Source organism: Astatotilapia calliptera, chromosome 2, assembly GCF_964374335.1.
Source record: "Astatotilapia calliptera chromosome 2, fAstCal68.1, whole genome shotgun sequence".
In the NCBI taxonomy this organism is placed as follows: Eukaryota; Metazoa; Chordata; class Actinopteri; order Cichliformes; family Cichlidae; genus Astatotilapia; species Astatotilapia calliptera.
In genome coordinates, this window is record NC_137423.1 from 24,278,280 (window position 1) to 24,298,346 (window position 20,067).

Genomic DNA, 20,067 nt, shown 5'->3' on the forward strand with positions numbered 1-20,067 from the left:
GACTTTATGACCCTTTTGTGACATTAAAATTACCATGCCATTTCCTTGCCATTCATATATGTGCACAGGCTTAGTTTAAATAGTACAATCTTTCTTTGCTGGCAAAGGTTAATGTTAATGTTACAGTAGAAGTGGATTGGACAGGCGGTCAAGTGGTGCCACTTTTGATCACGGACAGCCCATAAAGACATTGTTAGATATTATTAAACTACAAATGTAACAGTTTAGCTGGAAGAAAATGAATGGATGGACAGATGTAACAATCTCTTCGCTGTGTACTTACATAGTAGCAAAGTGTTTAGAATTCATTCTCCAGAGTGAAAGCTGAAGTAGATAAACTTTAGAAAAAGTGGCTTTCATTCACTTTGATTTGTGCATTTTTATTGGTTTCCTATTAATTCAAAATTAAGGTAATTAAATCCAAATATTTTGTTTCTGTAGAGAGATTGCAATAACAATTCTTTCAGGCTGAACTGACATTTATTATATTCTTCTTTAAAGGTAATGATACATGGAAAAACATTGATAAGAAAATTTTGTTTGTCTATTTTAATGCATTTTTCAACCATAAACAGGTGAGAGTTATCCTTAATCATCATCTTATATTTGGGCCAATACAGTAGAGCTGCCAGAGCCACATGGGGAGTGCTGCTAAGTGCAGCACACTTTGGGCTGGTCTAGTATTAAAGGAGGGTTGTGCTGCGAGGTGCTGTGAGGTGCCAGGTTCGGGTTGGAGACTAACCTTTCTTCCGGAGTCCTTGCTGCCACACTCCCCTTTATCGTACCACCATTTGTTTTTCAGTTTGTCTAAGACGGCTTGCTCATTGAGCTTCAACACCGCTAGGTTTACTGGGATTCTTCCAACCATAAGGGAATAACATAAATAACATATTATACCATGTTATTTTATGTTATTAATTCAGAGACATAAAGAGCAGCAAATAGATACACATGCCTGGATTTGCTTGTTGTCAAAAAAACAAAACAAAAGAAAAATGTCACACAAACCACACCCACGTGCACACAAATATATTGCAGAAACATCATTAGAAACATCAATCAAAGTGATATGAATTAATACTCCATCTAGCTCGGTTAGTTTGCTCCCTAAGGCAGTAGATGTGTATTACTATATCACTTGGGGTAACCGGCATACTGCTTGCACTCACTTATGCCACAAGGCTTTCTTAATTTGATCTTTTCCTATTCGAAATCAACCATGTTGTACAGCTAAACTTATAGTCCCAGAATGGATGCGTGGGAGCCACAACACAAAGAACTTTGCCGTTTTAATTAGCACTGATCAATTTTAAATCAGTGCTATTTTGTTTGAGCAGGGAGACATGATGCAAAAATTCCCCTCTCTATGCATTTCAAATTCATCCCCTGCCGGCCAAGCAATCACCCCCCTCAGTCCTTTCCCTTTGCTCTTCCCCACACCACACAGAGAGATTAAGTGTTGCTGGAGTGGTGGTGCAGCGCAGGCCTGCCAGTTACCCCTCTGTTCCCCTTCCCCCACTTCCCACCCCACCTCCCACTCTCAGTGGTGGTGGGTTTACCCGCAGGGTTTATCAAACTGGCTCTGACCTTGGAGTCCCCGCCCCCGCTGCCGCACTCTCCCTTGTCGTACCACCACTTGTTTTTCAATTTGTCCAAGAGGCCCTGCTCGTTCAGTTTTAACACTGCCAGGTTTACTGGGTTTCTTGAAAATAATATAAAACGATAACCATTAGGAGACACTCTATGGGACAGATATAAAGAGATTGGTCGTATGGTGGTGGTGGTGGTGGTGATAATGAAATGCTGACTTAGAATTGGAAGCACTCCTGCGTTTGGCTACTGGTGTTAAGCAGGAGCGCTGGCTTTAGGATGCACGTGTTAGTCACATACCTGCAATGGGGCTTAAACACTGAGTGCCAATACAGTGGGTTTTACCAAGGAGGGGCTTGCCTCAGAGAGAGGCAGAGCAAACACTATAAATGGAGATGCTTTTGGATGCGGAAGTCTGACTACAGATGGTAATTTCCTTTCAGCTGCACCAGCATACAAATTGCTATGGCAACTAACCTATCAATATTCAAGCCATAACAGCATTCTTGTGAATAGAAGCTGATACTGATTAATTTATAAATAACAGCAGAAACAAATTCCAGCAGAAGCTTCGACGGTTTTAACTGCTACGATCACTTTCACGATAGCTTTATTTCTCTAACTGGCTGAAAAAGATGTTGCCTGACCAACTGCAGACACATCACCCAAAGCACCTCCCCATGGGTAGCTCTGTGTCTCTCTGGTCACTGTGTATTTCCTAAAGCTGCAAGGTTGAGGACAAAGACTATCCATCCACAAATCACAAGAATGCCAGAATCTGCAATCAGAATTTGCATATAAAAGTAAAGATTACAGCCTTTACGTGATTGCCTTTTTTTTTTTTTGCTCAAATCAGCACCAATTCTTCTGCACAGGAACAATTTAGTTTGTCGGCATCCTGCCTTTCTCATCACTGAACACAGAAGAGTCTCTACCCCCAACCTGGAGGACATCACACAGCTGTAGGGAAGACAGTTTTTTTGGAGCTGGTAAAACCTCTAAATTCTTTCTTAGCCTGGCAGACTCAGAGAAAAAAGAAAGAAGTCACGAGAAGAATTAAAGTGGACATGGATGTTGTGGAGAGTCATGGTTTGGTTGGTTCAGCGTGAGCAGATGTCAGGGAGGTTACTGAATGTTAGCGGGATGGTGCAGACCCTGAAGATTGTATATGTCAGAAATGAAGATCAGAATTTACACAGAACGTCAGAGCAATTGACAAGAAAGTGATCTCTGAAGACATTCCTGCAAAATGAAGAGTTATTTTAGGTTTTTTTTCCTCAAAAGTTCTGTTTTCAATCAGGCCTGCAATGCAATATTAGCGCTATCAGCGCTATTAGTCTCATTTACTGTGTAGAAAAGAAATCTCTACTTATGCAAAAATCTAAAAAGAATGACAGTATATAAATGTCTAATTAGGAACTTCTATTGGAACGGGTATCAGTTCTGTAGTTCTGCACAGATACTCTATGAAATTTAAACACGATGAGAAAAAAAGAGTCAGATTATTGCTTCTCTAATATCCAGTCGTCCGTTCAAACTGATTCATTATCAATGCATTGCAGGTGCGATTGGACTCAGCTCTTTAAATTCATGGGTAACTCATTCATGTCCCATTCCGGATGACCTGAATACATTTCCTCCTTAAAACCAAAAAAATCCGTGAGTCATTCTACTTGCCATGCTTTAATACCACTCATGCAATCGCAAATGTTTGTTATCTGTTAATGGAACTCCATATCAGACATCTGTGACCACAATGACAACTTGGGAATAAGGTACATCGCTAAGTAAATAATTAACACAAAGAGAGCGAGATCAAACGGGGGCCACCCTTAGCTGTTCACCACTCTGTCCCACTGCTATGTTGTGGTCTGGGCCAATCCCGACTACATGACTCTGAAGCAGATTTATATCAACCTCTTGTCTTATCGTTCATGCAGCATTAAACTTCATTTGCGGAATCTAATTTGTATTAAATTTTAAAAAGGAGCTTCTGATCGAGGCTTTAGAAGCAGTTCTACTCAGCATTCTGACCTCTGGCTGTCAACCAAGGAGGAAACCCATATGAATCCGCAGCGGGTTTGAATAAAATCTTCCCATATGGCTCCTTTCATTAAAATGAATGAGGCCTATTAGAAATAGATTAAAAGCTTCAGATGCCACCAGCTTCTGCACTCTCTCTGTAGTTGCGGGAGAAATTTAAATGGGAAGTTGGTTAAGGTGTTAATGTAATGTGAAATGACAGCTGTTGCTCTTGGACATCGATGGCAGGAGTAAATCCGGGATGAATTATCCTTCATTATGTCAATTATCACATTAAATGTCGCAAAATACAAATTCCACTCTGCTGACTTCACATTCAAGGTGTGAGCTCTGGCTTAAGTGGTAAAGCAGCTATACGGGATTCTTTAAGTTGTAAAATTGCTTTAGGGGCTCGGATTTTTATGATTGGCACGTTTCTATTTTTTGCGTGTGTGTTTGTGTTTAAGGGGGATGATTTGAAGAATATAAAGAGAGTTTGAAATATAATTGGAAGGCATCAAGGAAGCAAAGTGCTACTTAAAGAGGATAAGAGATCTCATCGTCCTGCTTTATACTTCTGCTAGTGCTCACAAGTCAGCTGGGAATAATCTAGCTGCGTACGTAGATGTGCAGACACAAATAAAGATGATCAGAATTGAAAATGGGAGGGATCGAGCTATAAATGCCAGTGCAATATGTGCAAACAGTTGGAGGATGACCGTGACAATAATGAGATGCCTTCTATATCTGATCAGAGCATTTATACTTATAAATTAATCTGGTAGTGCGTGCACAAAGCATTCAGAATGCATGAAATGGCACCAAAAAAAAATCAACCTAATCACATAAATATGTTCATAAATGAGCAAATGCAGACCTCCAAATAAACAGGTGAGGGGTAACGCTCATGCACAGGCACCAATAAAAGCACATGAAGGCTTTTATCCAACCACTGCAGTGGCAAAGGTTTACCTGAGATGGGAGCCCTTTGGTGTGGCAATTCCATAACCTTTGGAGTCCAGGTTGCCTCCCACCTTCATAGTGTCACAGGGTTTCCTCTGCTCTATGTACTCATTCATAGTGGACTCCAGCAGGTAGGCATATTTGCCCTTGGACTTCCTGACTCTCATGACACCCTCGTCTGTCGTTTTGACAAACACAGACGGGTCGGCTGCCTTCATGTAAGACCACATCTTCTCAAACACGGCGATCTTAGACCTCTGACAGCCAGAAATGTTAATAAGAAAAGGGATAGAAGTACAGGGAAAGGGACTGTCAGTATATAAATACTTTATTATCTATCTTTAGAGTGTTAAAGGTAAATGTTAAAATCCTTAAAAATGTCAGGACTTTACTCCCAATTTAACTATTTATGCTCTTTTCATCCAACCCAATATCACTGCAAAATGTGTAACAGACGCAGGTCCACCGTGTCCATTTCACATTTTGCCTCTCCAAAACATGAAATGGACACACACGCAGACGTTGCTGCACTACCAGCACAGGGAGTGAAAATAATTCACAGGAAAGCGTTTAAACAGACATTAGTAACACATTTACATGTATGTACACATTAGCTGCCTAGCTTAATGGTTTCTGGTGATTAAGGACCCTGGAATGTCCAGGAAGTCACTATCGACTTTGTGCCTTTAAATATATTATCCCCCCCTGCTGGTAAGCGTGTACATTTCACGTTTTAGAGAGGCAAAGCGTGAAATGGACACAGTGGACCGGCGTGTCTGTTACACGTTTTGCCGTGATACTGTGTTGCTTCGTCAGTAGTTACTCACCGTTAGATTGCTGGCAGAGTCCACAGCTGTGTTTTTGTGATTCTACATTTACTGTCCTCTTATAACACTTTAAAATAACTTATACTTCCCAAATGCCGCTAGCTCACAATGAAAATGTTTAAACCCCGGGTGTGCCAGGTTTTGTTCCTCACCCTGAAGAATTCTTTGGTGGAGCCAGCATCCAGCGTTCCATATGCAATCTCTGTCTGCTTGGCCAGATCCTCGGCACTCTCTATAGGAGACACCATCCTCTCCACAGTCAGGAAAGCAGCCAGATTCGCAGTATAGGATGAGATGATGATGAGAGTGAAGAACCACCAGACGCCTCCAACAATGCGGCCTGACAGAGAGCTAAAAAGAGAAGGACAGAATGTTGTTAGTCTGTCAAAAATAGGTATGCAAAGATGCTGTTCACACATATCTTTCACAGACAGAGCCAATTCTGCATTAAGGTGGGGGAGAAATAAATAGGTGGCATCCATCTTTCTCTTTATGGAAAATTCTGCACGCAATCAAGAAGAGCTATCTAAAAGAACCCGGTGATGTTCGCACCATTCAAATGATCCACATTACATCACACTCACTGTATCATTCCTCTTTTCACTAGGCTTGGAGATCATACCCGGGTCTGCTAAGGAAAGATAACCAGCTCCACAAAGGCCCACTCAGCTTTCTCCCTGCCAAATTAATCTCACTTTAAGAAAGTCGCCAATATGGTTTATGCCATACACATTAATTGTTGGGGATTAAGAGGCAGACAAGAACACTTAGCCACTGCTCTAATTGCACTTCCAATAAAAAAAAAAAGCCAAATTCAAATGCCTGCACTGTGCAGTTCGTTTCCTTGTATCTCTTCACCTCAAGAGAACCCAGTTTGAACAGCAGCAGCAAAAATCATGTTGCATTACATATCAGACCCCCTCCCAAAAAATCACTGAGGCACAGGGTGGCAGAGGTTCTGCAGTGAAAATGACACAAATCTGAAACAAAAAATAAAAGGCTTTCGTGATTCACCTTTGTACCCACGACTCAAATGGAGCATGAACATGAAGGCAAGATTAAGTATGGAGGGGAAAAAAAGAGACAGGGAGAGAAGCCGAAACGTAATCATTTAAGATGCTTTTCAGATGACGGGCAGATGATGAAAGAGCAGCCATGGAGCGAGCCGAGAGCAAACACAGAACGGTTGCAGAGCCTTTGAAAAATCAGTCGGGAGGCTGTCTGTGTGTGTGTGGTGTGTGTGTGTTTTGACTTGCTCACTGCTCAAAGATCATATGGGTGTAGGTGAGGTTAAACTTTGACTGCACAGTGAAATCTTGTGTGTGTTGTGTGATGCAGGGCAATATATATATATATATATATATATATATATATATATATATATATATATATATATATATATATATATATATATATATACACACACACACACACTTGTACCTAGGTGAGTTGGGGACAAGAATAACCCCCTCTCAACCTGAGGCAATGGTTCTCAGACAGAAAAGGGCGGATTGCTCGCTCAGGGTTGCTGCCTTCAAGTGAAGAGGTTCAAGTATGTCAGGGTCTCATTCATGAGGTGAAGAGTGGCGTGGAAGACTGACAGATTGCTGCAGTGTCTGCAGCGATGCAGATGTGATGCTATCCCGGTCTGTCCTGATGGGGAGAAAGCTGAGCATGAAGGCAAAGCTGTCCATTTACCGGCTGATCTATTTTCCTACCCTCACTTGTGGCCACAGCGTGTGGGTAGTGACCCAAAGAATTATGGATACAAGAAAGCAATGAGCTTCCTCTGAAGGGTATCTGGGCTTATCCTTTGAGAAAAGGTGAGGAATGTGGTCATTCATGAGGGGCTCAAAATAGAGAGCTGCAGTTCCTCCACATTGAAAGCAGCTGGCTGATGTGCTTGCATGGAGCTGTTTTAGGCATGTCCGACTGTGAGGGAATTTTGGGATATATCTAGGTACAGCTTACGGATGCCTCAGTGTCACCCTAGAAGAGCTAATGGAGGTGGAAGAGAGGGAGGTCTGGGTATTTATGCTCAAACTGCTGCTACCAAATAAGCAGGAGAAAATGGAAGCGATGATGGATGCCTATTTTTATGATTTACAGATATGTCAACACACTCATATATTTAACATACACAATACACACAAATATTGAGATACAGTTATATAACTTTCTGCACATCTGCAAATAATCCTCCTACAATAATATGCTAAGGTTCTTCAGGTGATATTCATAGAAGTGAACAACCCTTTTGTCATTTATACATTAGTCAAGAAGCAAGCCAGCCAGCCAGCATCCATACATCACATTATGGTTACTGAAGTGTCTGTATGATTCCTATAAGATCTTTTTGAATTTTCACAAGAAATCTGGAATCTGGCAATGCCATGTATTGATTGTGTGACTAACTATGCTACCTCTGCGGGCTTCAGGTATCACCTCAGTAGTGACACTGACACTAGCTAAATGCAAAACTAGTGAAAAACAGTGAGAAAAGATGAGGAGGGGGGAAAAATGTCAGTGTCCTCCACCTGTAAATCATTCCTGTTTTGGGGGTTGTCTCATTGTTGCCCCTCTAGTGCACCTGTTGTTAATTTCATCAACGCCAAAGCAGCTTAAACTGATTAACAGCCCCCTCTGATACTTAACTGACCAGATCAATATCCCAGAAGTCTAACTAAATAGGTGTTATATCTCGAGCAATGTATTACTATTTCCTATTTGTATAGGTTAAAAAGGCAGATCAGTACGGTCTAAAAAATTAATTGATAAAACAAGAAAGTACAAATCTCAAATAAGCCCGCTAACAAATATATTCAAGATCTAATATTCCACCAATATGTTCCCAATCAGCTGTTTTCTTTAAAATAAATGAAAGCTCTAGATTATGCTTTGCCGGGATCCACTATAAAACTGGCCATCTCCTATTATTCGTGACAACATAGAGATAAAGAGCAGAAATGATGAAAATAATGTTCAAGAATTTCAGAGTCCTTGTAGAAATAAGTTATTTTCAATCCTTTATGTTAGCGTTCAAACTACACGGCACACATTTTATTGTGAAAAGAAGAAGTTAAGTCTGTTATTCTAGGCTGAAACAAGTGAAACGAAGGAGGAATGTGTGTGTGTGTGTGTGTGTGGGGGGGGGGGGGGGGGCAAATGGCATAGAAGATGAAAAGTAAACTGGATAGTACCACCAGAGGCAGACAAACTCCTTAGCTTTGACTGCTGCTGGCCTCCAGAGATGGCAGTAAACAGCTGTCTAATCCTTCCCCCTCAGTTGCCCTTTTTTTTTCTCCTTTCGTTTTCCTTTCTCTCGCCTCCTCTCTTCCTCTCTTTTCCCTTTCCTCTCCGTTCACCCTCCATCTCCGCTGTGCACGCCTGCCTGTCTCTTCATGTGCTGAGAGGGATGCGATTGGGGGGTGGGGGGAGGGGTGGTGACAGGGGTTTGGCCCGAGACAACAATACCCTACACCTTGGCATTGATGCTGACAAATTCAAGTATGCACGAAAACACACAGAAGTGCGTGCACACACAACACACATATGACCCACATGTGCATTTGCTGCCTTCCCGGGGATGGTTTACTGGCATGAGTGTGTGTGTGTCTGAGCAAGGGAACAAAGGGGTCACCATTTGGACGAAGAGAAAAGGGCTGTGTGTGTGCATGCGTGGATGTGAGGGTCGTTTGTGCACCTCAGTGTGTGTGTGTGAGAGTGTGAGTGGGTGTGTGTTGGGCCTCTTGCAGCAGTCCTCCCCATTTGAGCAAAGTGACTGGCAAACACAGACCTGTTTGTCTCTGTTTGTTTCCTTTTGAACTGCTTTCCTTTGAGCCTCCTTTCCGCCCCTCATACATTATTGCACAGCAGCCAACCTTGGCGCCTCAGTAAAAGATTAACTAAGCTGTCCTATTACAGTAAAGGAAATCTTCTGAGCAGCACTGTAATTTCATAGTCATGTTAAGGCAACGATTAATCAATTATTCACTCCGCCTTTAATTTTTTTTATTGTATTGAGAAGAAAATGAATGTTAATGGAAGCAGCAGCAGAAGCACAGGCTCAACCGCAGCGGCACAGGCAGAAATACAATACTTGTGTGTATGCACATCGTTAGTGCTGAAATGATTAAACGATCAATCAAAGTGTCCAGCCACTGACATGTGATCGAGCAAATATAGCGCACACTTACCTACCAAACTCTCTTAACCTTAAAGATCTATTTACCTTCTTTGGCTTCTCTCACTATTACCTTAAATATTAAATTTAAATAAATAAAAAAATACAGTAACCAAATAATATAATAAGTATTTTAGGAGCAGAAAAAGGAAACAGGTCTCATTGGTGTTGTTAAATTCAGTATCAAATCCAAATGAGCCTTTCGTTCTGTTTGTGTATTTTTCTAAAGTCTTTCCTGGAGCGTTTTGCTTCAGCTTCATAGTGATGGAGAGAAAACATGTCATGCAATCAAGAACTGCACCAGGTCTGCGGGAACACTGATTACACAGCTTCTTAAAGCCCCCTCGGCCACCAGGACTCACCACCCGACACCTACCCAAGTTTAGCATTCCCTAAATCAGCTTCTTGCTTACAGTGATGGGGTCCCTCAGGTTTGGCTTGCAGTGGTTGGAAGAGGACTGGGCTGTGACCTCACGTACAGTATTTACCTTTGGAAAGCAGATGTTAAACTCTCTTGTCAGAAAAAAAATCATCTTAAAAAGCTACACACGGCAGACCGGATCTCTGGCTTTGACGTTTCCTACGCGATCTCCACCCACAGGTCCCCGGGAATCTGCTATAGCGCTAAACTCTCATTAGAATTCCCCTGGCTGGCCTCCTCTTTTCGATATGGTAATTAGCAATGACTAATGACTTTAGCAAGTGTAAAAAATGAGCCAGTAATGGCCACATTACAATGGATTAGGAATTACAGAGGTTTAAATGAGAAAGAAAATGGTCTCTAATTATGGTGTGATTCTAAGACAAATCAGGGATGGTACAGGAGTTTTCTGATATGCAGCTTTTTTTTTCTTGTTTCCTTCTTCTAAATTAGTAGCCGTATGTTCTCAATGACTGGGAACGGCCACTCCCAGTGTGTTTCCACAGGCGAGCCTTCTTACATGCAACGGCATGAAACAACAGAAACGGCAAAAAGGGAGTGAGAGAGTAGCAAAGTGGAACTGGTGAGGTTATTGTGCCACTAAGCAGAAATATATATATAGATATAATCCGAGATAGAGTGATTATATCTGAGCTAATCATCCCCTGCTCTGGTGAACTGCGAAAAACATCCTTAGCAAAAACAACTCATTAGACGTGGAAATGAAGAAAGCGGTATAAAGAAGAAAGGACCACTATTCAATCAACACAATGAGACTGCAGAAGATAAAGTGGCCGTGCGTGTGTGTGTGGTGCAACAACCAAGTCAAGGGTTACTCCATTAGTTATTCTAGCATAATATAGCACACAGGGCTCTACAGTCATAATTCCGAGTTGTGTGTAAACATTATTTGTATTCTGTTTTGAAGGAGCTGAAGGTTTGAACAGGCCGTGAGAACTGAGGTGAATCATTTTTAATACCTTACTTGATGCGTTTGTCACACAGTGCTGGCACAGGATGATGGTCTGCATTACATTTGAATGAAATTAGAGAAGAAGAAGAAAAATAATAACTCCATAATTTATTCTTTTATTTGGAGGATTAAATGATTCTACTTATATTTCCTTTAAGAGTCCTTCTACTCACTTACTGTATATCACAGGGCTTTTGTTAATGAGCCTTTTCCCCAACTATGCCTCCACTGCTTGTAAATGTTATGGGTTGATAAAATTTTATTTAAGCTTTCTCCACAGTCTCCTTAGCAAATTAAAAAAAACAAACAAAAAACAGGCGGCTCAAATCATGCCTAATTGCACAGGTATGCTGGGATAATGAACCAGAATAGTATATTTATGAGTGCTGAACTTTTTTATGTAAAGCTGCCTCAATATAGGTCGCTGCAGTTGCAGAAAGCACATGCACGACCCCGGTCACGGGTTCAGAGCTCAGCGCAGACGTGGCAGCTTTGGCTTGATGTGCCACACACGATGCTTTTAGTGCACAGAAAGACAACAGACGCACACTTGTCTGACGCTTTTAGTGTGTTCTTGATATTGCCAAAGGAGCCTCGGGGGAACAGTAACACACTACGGCCGATATTGTTGCAAAGCCGCAGGTTTTGCTTTTGTGTGCTTGCGCTTTTGTTGCAAAGACCTCCCAGTTGTTAGGTCTGTATTATTTGAGAGCACTTTCATCTCCAAGGCCAAACTACATGTGAGCTTTAAGCATGGAGCACAAAAAATAATGATTTATTAAAGCTTCTCTCTCCATCTAAAGGTCAGCATTACCATGCCATTGAGCTGAAAAGAGAATATTATGGTAATGTTACCAGCCTGAAGCAAACACACCACAAGCTTGTAATTATACTCATTCAAGTAGACTATGGGAAAAAAAACAAAACAACACTGACAAAAGCATTATGATTTCAAACGCTTTGTAATTATTTAATGCATGTTTCTTTCAATAAGAAGCAGTAAAGTTAACAGGCTGCTTTGCAACATATGGCTCATTTTGGAGCGGTCATGCGTGAATGCAAAACAAAACAAAACTTCAGCTTGCAGCCACCGCACGCTGCCGGTGCAGGGGAATCGATATAATTGAGATGCAACTCTAATCGTTATATCTGTGTCCGCACACTTGTTTGCTGAATGATGCTGCGGATTGCTGTCTTAGCCTCAAGTAACCTGAGAAAAGACAGTTCTGGCAATCTGTGAGAGTGCTCAGCTCCGCGCCCACACACATACGCAAAGCCTCTTAGTCACTCCAGCTAGAAAAACAGGCAAATACATCACAACTGTTTCCCGCAAATCAATGCCATCAACACGCGTGTAAGCGGACTGACAGTGCGTTCAGGCTTTCTGAGCATTAATACAAAAAAGAAAAAAGAAAAGGAGATGCTGTATGTGTGCATTTGAGTGAAGTTCTGCACATCAGAGAGACTTGAAGGGAAACTGCTATGATTTAAAAAAAAAAAAATCTCTTTACGGTTGCTATGGTGACACACTCTGCACTTAAAACAGTACAGCTGAGCTGAGAGAGATTTTAGTCATCTCACTCCTCCTCCTCTCACTCTTTTTCCTCTCACTACATATATAAGGGCATCCACCCCTATAGTAGAGTGGGCCTGCCATCACAAAGAGAAAACTCTCATCAACTCGCAGGCCCTCTCATAAGCCTCACAGCATCGCATCTTTCCAGTCAAATAACTGGCAGTGTTTACACTGGCCCAGGTAGATTTCCCATGTGGCCTCGAGCTCGGTGTATTATTCATGGTTGCAAGAAATATATCCGTATACTGTCACAGCTTGATTACAGCAAAAAGAAAAAAAAAGCCCTCTCTGCATGTGGAAATGTATGTGTGACTGATGTGACAGAGTAAAACGCCTCAGAGGCGATGGTGCCTTTGTCTGTGGTACAAAGTGTGATACGCCAGTGGGGAGTGTATATGGGCTCGTGCGTGCGTGTGCCTCGGTGGTTTCTGTTGGCGAGTGTGCATGCATGTAAGATCAAAAAGTTGCCTTCATGCGATCTCCGAATAAATAAAACATAAGTTGTGCCGTGAACTAAACCGAGCCGTATCTTTATGAATAAATCATCCCTTCCTGAACCCCCACCCCCCCACTCTCTCCAAAAAACTGCTTTATAGCAGCTAACTTATTCCACAATTATGTAACTCGGTGGCGTGTAACACAGTCTATTTTCTCAGTGCTCGCGACATTAATAACAACAATAAACACAGTGTGACATCCCGCTTGATCCCTGTGCAAGATCAATAATTCCCTTGATCACAAGAGTTCACCTGGTTCGTCACTGAGGGTTTGGTTAGCAGCCGAACAATAGCTTTCATGTCAGAAATAATGGGTGTGCCTGCATTATGTGGGAAACCTTTAATTTCAAGTGCAGTGTGCTGCGGGTGAGTCTGTGTTTGGGTTGAAAGGAAGAGGAAAGGAACACGTACAATATTCAGTTTGAAGCGTGAGCCATTTTGAAAGCTCTTCTCAAAATGGAATGAAGACAAACCTATAGGGTATCTATATCTAAACAAATAAAGTGATCACATCCTAAATGTTCTGGAAAAAAGTGACCCAATGCAAAATAAATGTTGAGTCAATGTTACAACAATGTTAAAACCTGACGATGTAATAGTAATGACATTAAAAGAACACAATAATATAATTGATCGATGATGATCTTTCTATAGTTGATCAGGTGACAATGAGGTTGAAAAGTCATGGATTTATAGCTGACCGGGAAATTATATTGAAATGTGGTGGATTTTATAGTTTAAATAACACAGAAGTTCAGTTGATTAGAAGTCATAAATTCAACAATGTGTCAGTATTAAACTGCAAAAATGATCAAGACTCAAAGGTAGAATTCAGGTTGACACTAAAACTTTGATTTAACATATTTTCAATTATTGTTTGCGATCTGGGTCGGGTTTCAATGAGACTCTGATAAAAGTTGTCTGTGCTTACATAAGTCAACAAATAAGTAATGGAGGCTTAAGTTGACACATTGACGGCAGAAAGTCAGCATCTCAACAGATGATCCAGATAATCCACGGAAAGCAGGGAAATAATGAACACTATGCTTGTGTTACACATAGTACTTGATCTGAAAATTTGACTGTTATGTTTTTGCTTCACGTAATGCTGGAGAAATGCAGAACAGAGAAATCAAAAATTCCCTGAGAAAACTGAGTGTTTAAACTCTCCTTTTTAGTGCAATAGCAAAAAAAATAAATACTGACCCTGCTGGGGTTACATTATACGCCTCGTATACAATCCGTTATTGAATGATTCTGACCACCAGCCTGAGACATTGCTGCTGGCAGGAAGGGTGTGAGTGACAGGGCTGATTTATTTCAGTCTACAGTCATATAACGGAGGGAACGCAGACACCTGAGGACCAGAGTGAACTCCACAGGGCCATGCATTTCAGACAAACGCGCACCTATTAGGAGACACAGACGACAGATGCCGACTTAAACATATCCAAACACATTCACCTGAAGAACACTACGCTCTTTTACTCAAATCCACTCAATATTTCCCTCATTGCATCTTCCCTGCTGCGCTTAAAATATAGTACAAGGAAAAAACTAGCTCTTCACTGTAACACAAGTATAGTGCTCATTATTTCCGTGCCTTCCATGGATTATTTGGATCATCTGTTGAGATTTTGACTTCGCCTGCGATGCGTTAACTTAAGCCTCCATTACTTTGGCAGGGTTCATATGAAGAGTGAGGGCCAAGCCTTGCAACAATACTACAGCTCAATGTTGATGCGATTAGCTAGTTTGAATCTGTTCGCAGAAGGCAGACAACTGCAGGGTTAACCAAAGCCCTGTGTTTTATTCACATTTTATGGATGTGCGACTGTTTAGGATGAGAGAGGTGAGGGTTTTTCACCTCTGAAGAATGGAGAACAGAGTTTATTAGCGAATGCTAGGACTGAGAAGAAGTAAAGAACGAGGAAGTTAACGGGTGCACAGATGAATGGAGAATTCTTTGGGTGTTTATGTTTGTGTGTGTGTTTGTGTGTGGTGAGGGTGAGGGTCAGTCTTGGAATCCACCTGTCTGCAGAGATAAACACAAGAAGGGCCCAACAGCACAGACTGGGGCTTATGGGAGGGCCTGACTGACAGTGCTGACATTTAGAAAGAGCACAGTAAACATGGCCTTGCACAGAATAAATAGCAGGGGGAGCAGTTTGGCCAATACACACACAATCACGTACTGTACGCATTAATGCATCGCATCAGTTTGAAGCATAAATTAATACAAGTGAGTCTATGCATGTGCACAGAGAAACAGAGCTGCATGTACACCTTGATGCACAGGTACACTGTAGACTGTTCCAATCTGATAGCCTACTATTAGAGCGCTGACAAAGAAAATGGCAATAAGTGTTTGCTTTTAATAGAACCAGGCTACACACACACACACAGATACAGGCTGACGAGAAAATTAAACACGCCTACTGATTAATCCAGGACAGAGTGGATCATCAGTGTTGTTCCTTGGCCTTTTGTCTCTGATTAAATGGAGAAGTATGAAGAGAGAAGTGCTTCAGGCTGCCTACCACAGAGCTGAATGCACCTCTAGAACAATCTGTTCTCACCTATTAGTAATAAAGGCACAGCGATGAGAGGTTTACAGGCACTGACTGGGAAATGTCAGCAAATTCAGAAACATAATGTCTTTTATCTATCTATCTATCTATCTATCTATCTATCTATCTATCTATCTATCTATCTATCTATCTATCTATCTATCTATCTATCTATCTATCTATCTATCTATCTATCTATCTTCAACCCTACATTTAGGCATGTAGAAGTGGTCAAGACGACGGGCTCGTCTGAGTATTTCAAAAGCTACTGTAATTTTCTCATAACCACATCTAGGGTTTACAGAGCATGGTCTAAAAAAAGAGAAAATATCCATTGAGCGGCAGTTCTCTGGGTGAAAATACCTTGTTGATGTCAGAGGTTAGAAGAGAATATCCAGACTGCTTTGAGCTGATAGAACGGGAACAGCAACTCTGTTATTAAACTTGTTAAAACCAAGCCATGCAGGAGAGGATCTAGGTACCCCTCCTGTCAGCTACGAACCGGAAACTGAGGCTACAGCCAAACTGAGTATTGTTGGTGACGATGCCCATCACTTTATGACCACAGCCCATCTTCTGATGGCTGCTTGCAGCAGGATAACGCACCGTGTCGAAAAGCTCAAATCATTGCTAACATTACAATGTGTTCCTTGTGCTCACAAGGCCTCCATAGTCATACAAATCATATCCGTTCAACAGATCACCTTTGGAATGTGGTTAAACAGCACACTTATATCATGGATGTGTAACCAACACAGCTGCAGCAACTCTGTGATGTAATATGTCAATACGGACCCTAATCTGCTTTATGTCAAATATTATTTCATATAGTCATATATATCCACATAGTCACTTTGTATATCAGCTGCTACCAAATTAACAAGTTCTTAATTAACTAGTTAGAGCTACAACATCAGACAAATCAATATTGTTGATGCTTTAAAAAAAACTAACCTAAGATCAGCCAATCGGCAAGGATAATGCTGATTGGCTGTGCTGCTTACATATGTGCTTACATAATAACCAACAAGTGAGTATCTAGGATTTCATAAGCGGTATTTGCTAAGACATCAATAACATTCCTCCAAAAAATACACGCACAATTCTGAGTGAGAAGTGTTATTTTGTACTTTAGCAAAGTTTTGAATATACAAAATGTTAAAAAAGTGACTTGTGCCTGACAAGGTATCCTCGCTCTAAAGCACACTCTATTTTATTGTCTCTTTCTCTCTAAATGGGACCATAACATACAAAATGAACATAACGCCATATTGAAAAAGACCTGAAGGTAGTGCCTTAGAATATAAACTATATATTCTAAGGCACTACCTTCAGGTCTTTTTCAATATGGCGTTATGTTTAAGAGAGTTTTTACTGAGGACGTCCCTGTAATACGCCTTCTTTTCGCAATCCGGAGAGAGAGGTATGGAGGTTTTAGGCACAGCCGCACTAGCTTCCTTTTTCACACTGACAGGACATATTCAGTCTATGAATAAAGTGGAAAAAGAAAGACAGGCTGCAGCTAGGCAAGAAAAAAAAAAAGAAGATGGTCAAACCCTACCTTACATACAAGAACAAAACCTTCTCAAGAAAGAATTTTTTTGATAAAAGTAAAACTGCGTACGCTGTGTAATACTCTGTTCTTGTGAATTTGTGATGTTACAAGCACTGTTGCTTTCATCTGACAAACCGTACAGTATGTCCTTTAACTCTAGCAGAAGAACTCATAATGCTTTAGGAGACACATCAGCATGCACCAGTGTGTGTGAATATGCACTGTGCTAACTAGAGCAACTAGGTCACCCAAATTTTCAAGGGGAAGATGTTTCCTTCAGGCCAGTATTCAGCAGGGTGAAACATTCACTGTGTTGGTTTTTCAAGACACCAAGCAGGCCATGCTGATCGCTACAGCATGTCCTGCTGCACACGCTGTGACATGTGCAGTTTTTTCTTTTTAGAAAAAAAAAAGTCTGTGAATTCCCCTGACGCCCCCCCCCCCAAAAAATCTTTTACCAAGAACCAAAAATGAACACTCAGACTCACCTTGAAAGGACACTCCAAGACAAAGAGAGGTATTTGACTGAAGTCCTTAGAGGACAAGCGCCCTTAAAGCCCAACCTCACTAATAACACTAATGAAATTCGGTTCCACCTCAAACCTATTTTACACAGAACATAAGAAAGTAGAGAGGAATGGCCTGTTTTGTCCTTTTAGCCGAAGTCAATGAAAGGTCTTGCATCCGCGGAGGTCGTCCCCCTCGCTTCTCGAGCAAAAGAAATGCAAATACTCTTAATTTTGTTTTTTTAAATTGCAAAGTACACACCATTCCACACACACAGCTCAAAGATGGCTGTGCATACAGAAGGAAGGGACAATTTTAAGGAAGCACCGTGACATTCCCTGGCCCTCTCTCTTTGTGTGGCATACAAGAAAATCAATAGTTAATCCAAATGCATTTTCTGCCTGTAAGAGAAGAGCATTTGGACAATAGGCTTCATCTCACATGAAGCACAGCACAGTCTGCAGGCAGAAAACAGTAAATGTCAGATGAAGGCCTGTGGGAGGAGGAATTCACTACCTACATTATGTACTGCTGAGCACCTATGTGCCGCATGCAGGCTCGTGGGTTGCAAAGTTGTTTTGTTTTTTTCCGTTCTGTTATTTGTGCAGGGTGAGGCCAAAGTGAAGATACACCCTTTAATTTGCCACAAGAAGGAAGTCGAGATGGAACGCAACGATGCTTACGATTACACTTTCAAGACGGAGCGCTGGGATCTCCAACTTCACGGTAGCTGCTACATAATGTATATGCAGCTTAATGTTTAAAGAGACAAGAAGCTCTGTCTACGAGTGACCTAACCTGTCTCTGCTAGTTCAGAGCTTACAGTGATAACACTGACATTATCTTCTCATCTCCCCCTGTTAGCGCCTCTGGAGAGCTCAGAAAGTCGACCTCAGTGTCTCTAATTTCAGACACTTAATGAGATTTTTAATTGGTGACCTTTTGAGAACGGTTTCATACCACAGCTCATGAGAGCACTTGAGGGAAGCCAACATATAACACTCAATACTCACACCAGGATCCTTCATAGCAGCTTCTTAAGGCTCTAATATTTGCACAACCGACTGGCTAATCACTTGTGAGATGCAGAATGGCAGGAATTTTGAATTTTATAAAATACTAAAGCTTTCTACTGACTACCAGTTTTGACTGTCCTAGATTTGTGCCATGTTTTTAGCACTATGGGAATTATCTGGAAACTGAATGAGACCACAACAGTCTGCAACATGACCACATCATAAGCTGGCTCTTCTGCCCTTCATCAAAGTTTTATCACTTCTTTGTATGACAAACGGCTAAGAAAAACACAACAAAATCTCAATAAACAAAACTCAAGTGAGCTGAAAAAGAAAGCAAGTCAGCATGCTGAGGCGTTGGTGTGGCAGATAGATATGTACTACACGTAGGTGGTACTGAATGTCTCTTTGTGTACCAACAAATAAAAGCAGAGACTCAGAGGAGTATAAAGCTTCAAAATTTGTGGCCTCAGCTTCTTACCGTGGTGAAATATCACAGCCTTGCTGCATGAAGGCGCCAAGTGAAAACCAAAGGGAATTGAAGATGCCAAATTCATTGGTTTGCTCTGGACTCTGCTGGGTGGTGTTCTGCTGCGTCGGTGTCTGGCCCTGCTGCACCCCGTTGGAAGCCGCCGCTTGGGTGGGAGTCTGCGGCTCGGCTCCCTCCTCGTAGTCTTCGGCGTGCCACTCGTACGGGCTGAATCGACTGACCAGGAAGAGGACGACGCTGACGCCAATGTAGGCAAACACAATGCACATCCAGATCTCATAAGCCAGCGGGTCCAGGAAGGAAAACACGCCAGGCTTGGATTTGGTTGGTTTCTTGATCATTATAGAGATACCCAGAGACATGAAGGGCTTGGAGAAGTCAATCACCTCTTCACGGACCAGGGTGATAGTGAGCGGAGCCACAGCCACGTCTGCTTTCTGAGGAAAGAGCACAAAGGAAGGTGTAAACAGTGCTGGATAAAGTAGCATTTCATTGAAATTCTGAGGTGGAATGATACTTGTGTTTCCTTGTTTGCAGCAAAGGTCTGAGAGGATCACCGCAACCACTCAACGTGCACTACACCGTGTCTAGATATAAATGTATTCTTGATCATTATCCAAGTATATTGCACAACGAGAAAGCAAAAGAAAGACCAGTTCTTTCAGTTTTAAGATGGTGTCTTTATCTTCCTCCCCCTCATCACAGCACAGTTGGTACACACAGCAAAAGTTAGTCGGTAACGATCCAGGTCAAATTAAAAACACAGCACAATTTCAGACTTCTGAAGAACAAAGTGGTTAGACTGTCGAAATTGCAATTCAGAGGAACCTTTAGTAATCATATAATCACAAATTATTCTAGCAGCAAACTGTAAGGA

General features: G+C 41.6%; 1 protein-coding gene across 2 annotated transcripts in view; it reads right to left on the reverse strand.

Moving 5' to 3' along the window:
• Positions 1-20,067, reverse strand: part of gria1a (glutamate receptor, ionotropic, AMPA 1a) — a 74,105-nt gene that overhangs the window by 8,667 nt on the left and 45,371 nt on the right. For both annotated transcript variants that reach the window (XR_003274165.2, XM_026188844.2), the window contains exons 11-14: positions 19,182-19,627; positions 5,555-5,753; positions 4,585-4,832; positions 1,588-1,702 (exon numbers count right to left, since the gene is read on the reverse strand). Coding sequence is in view for 1 of the 2 variants with exons in the window: in XM_026188844.2 (XP_026044629.1) it covers positions 1,588-1,702; positions 4,585-4,832; positions 5,555-5,753; positions 19,182-19,627 (1,008 nt within the window). In the remaining variant the exon portion in view is untranslated. The remainder of the gene's footprint in view (positions 1-1,587; positions 1,703-4,584; positions 4,833-5,554; positions 5,754-19,181; positions 19,628-20,067) is intronic.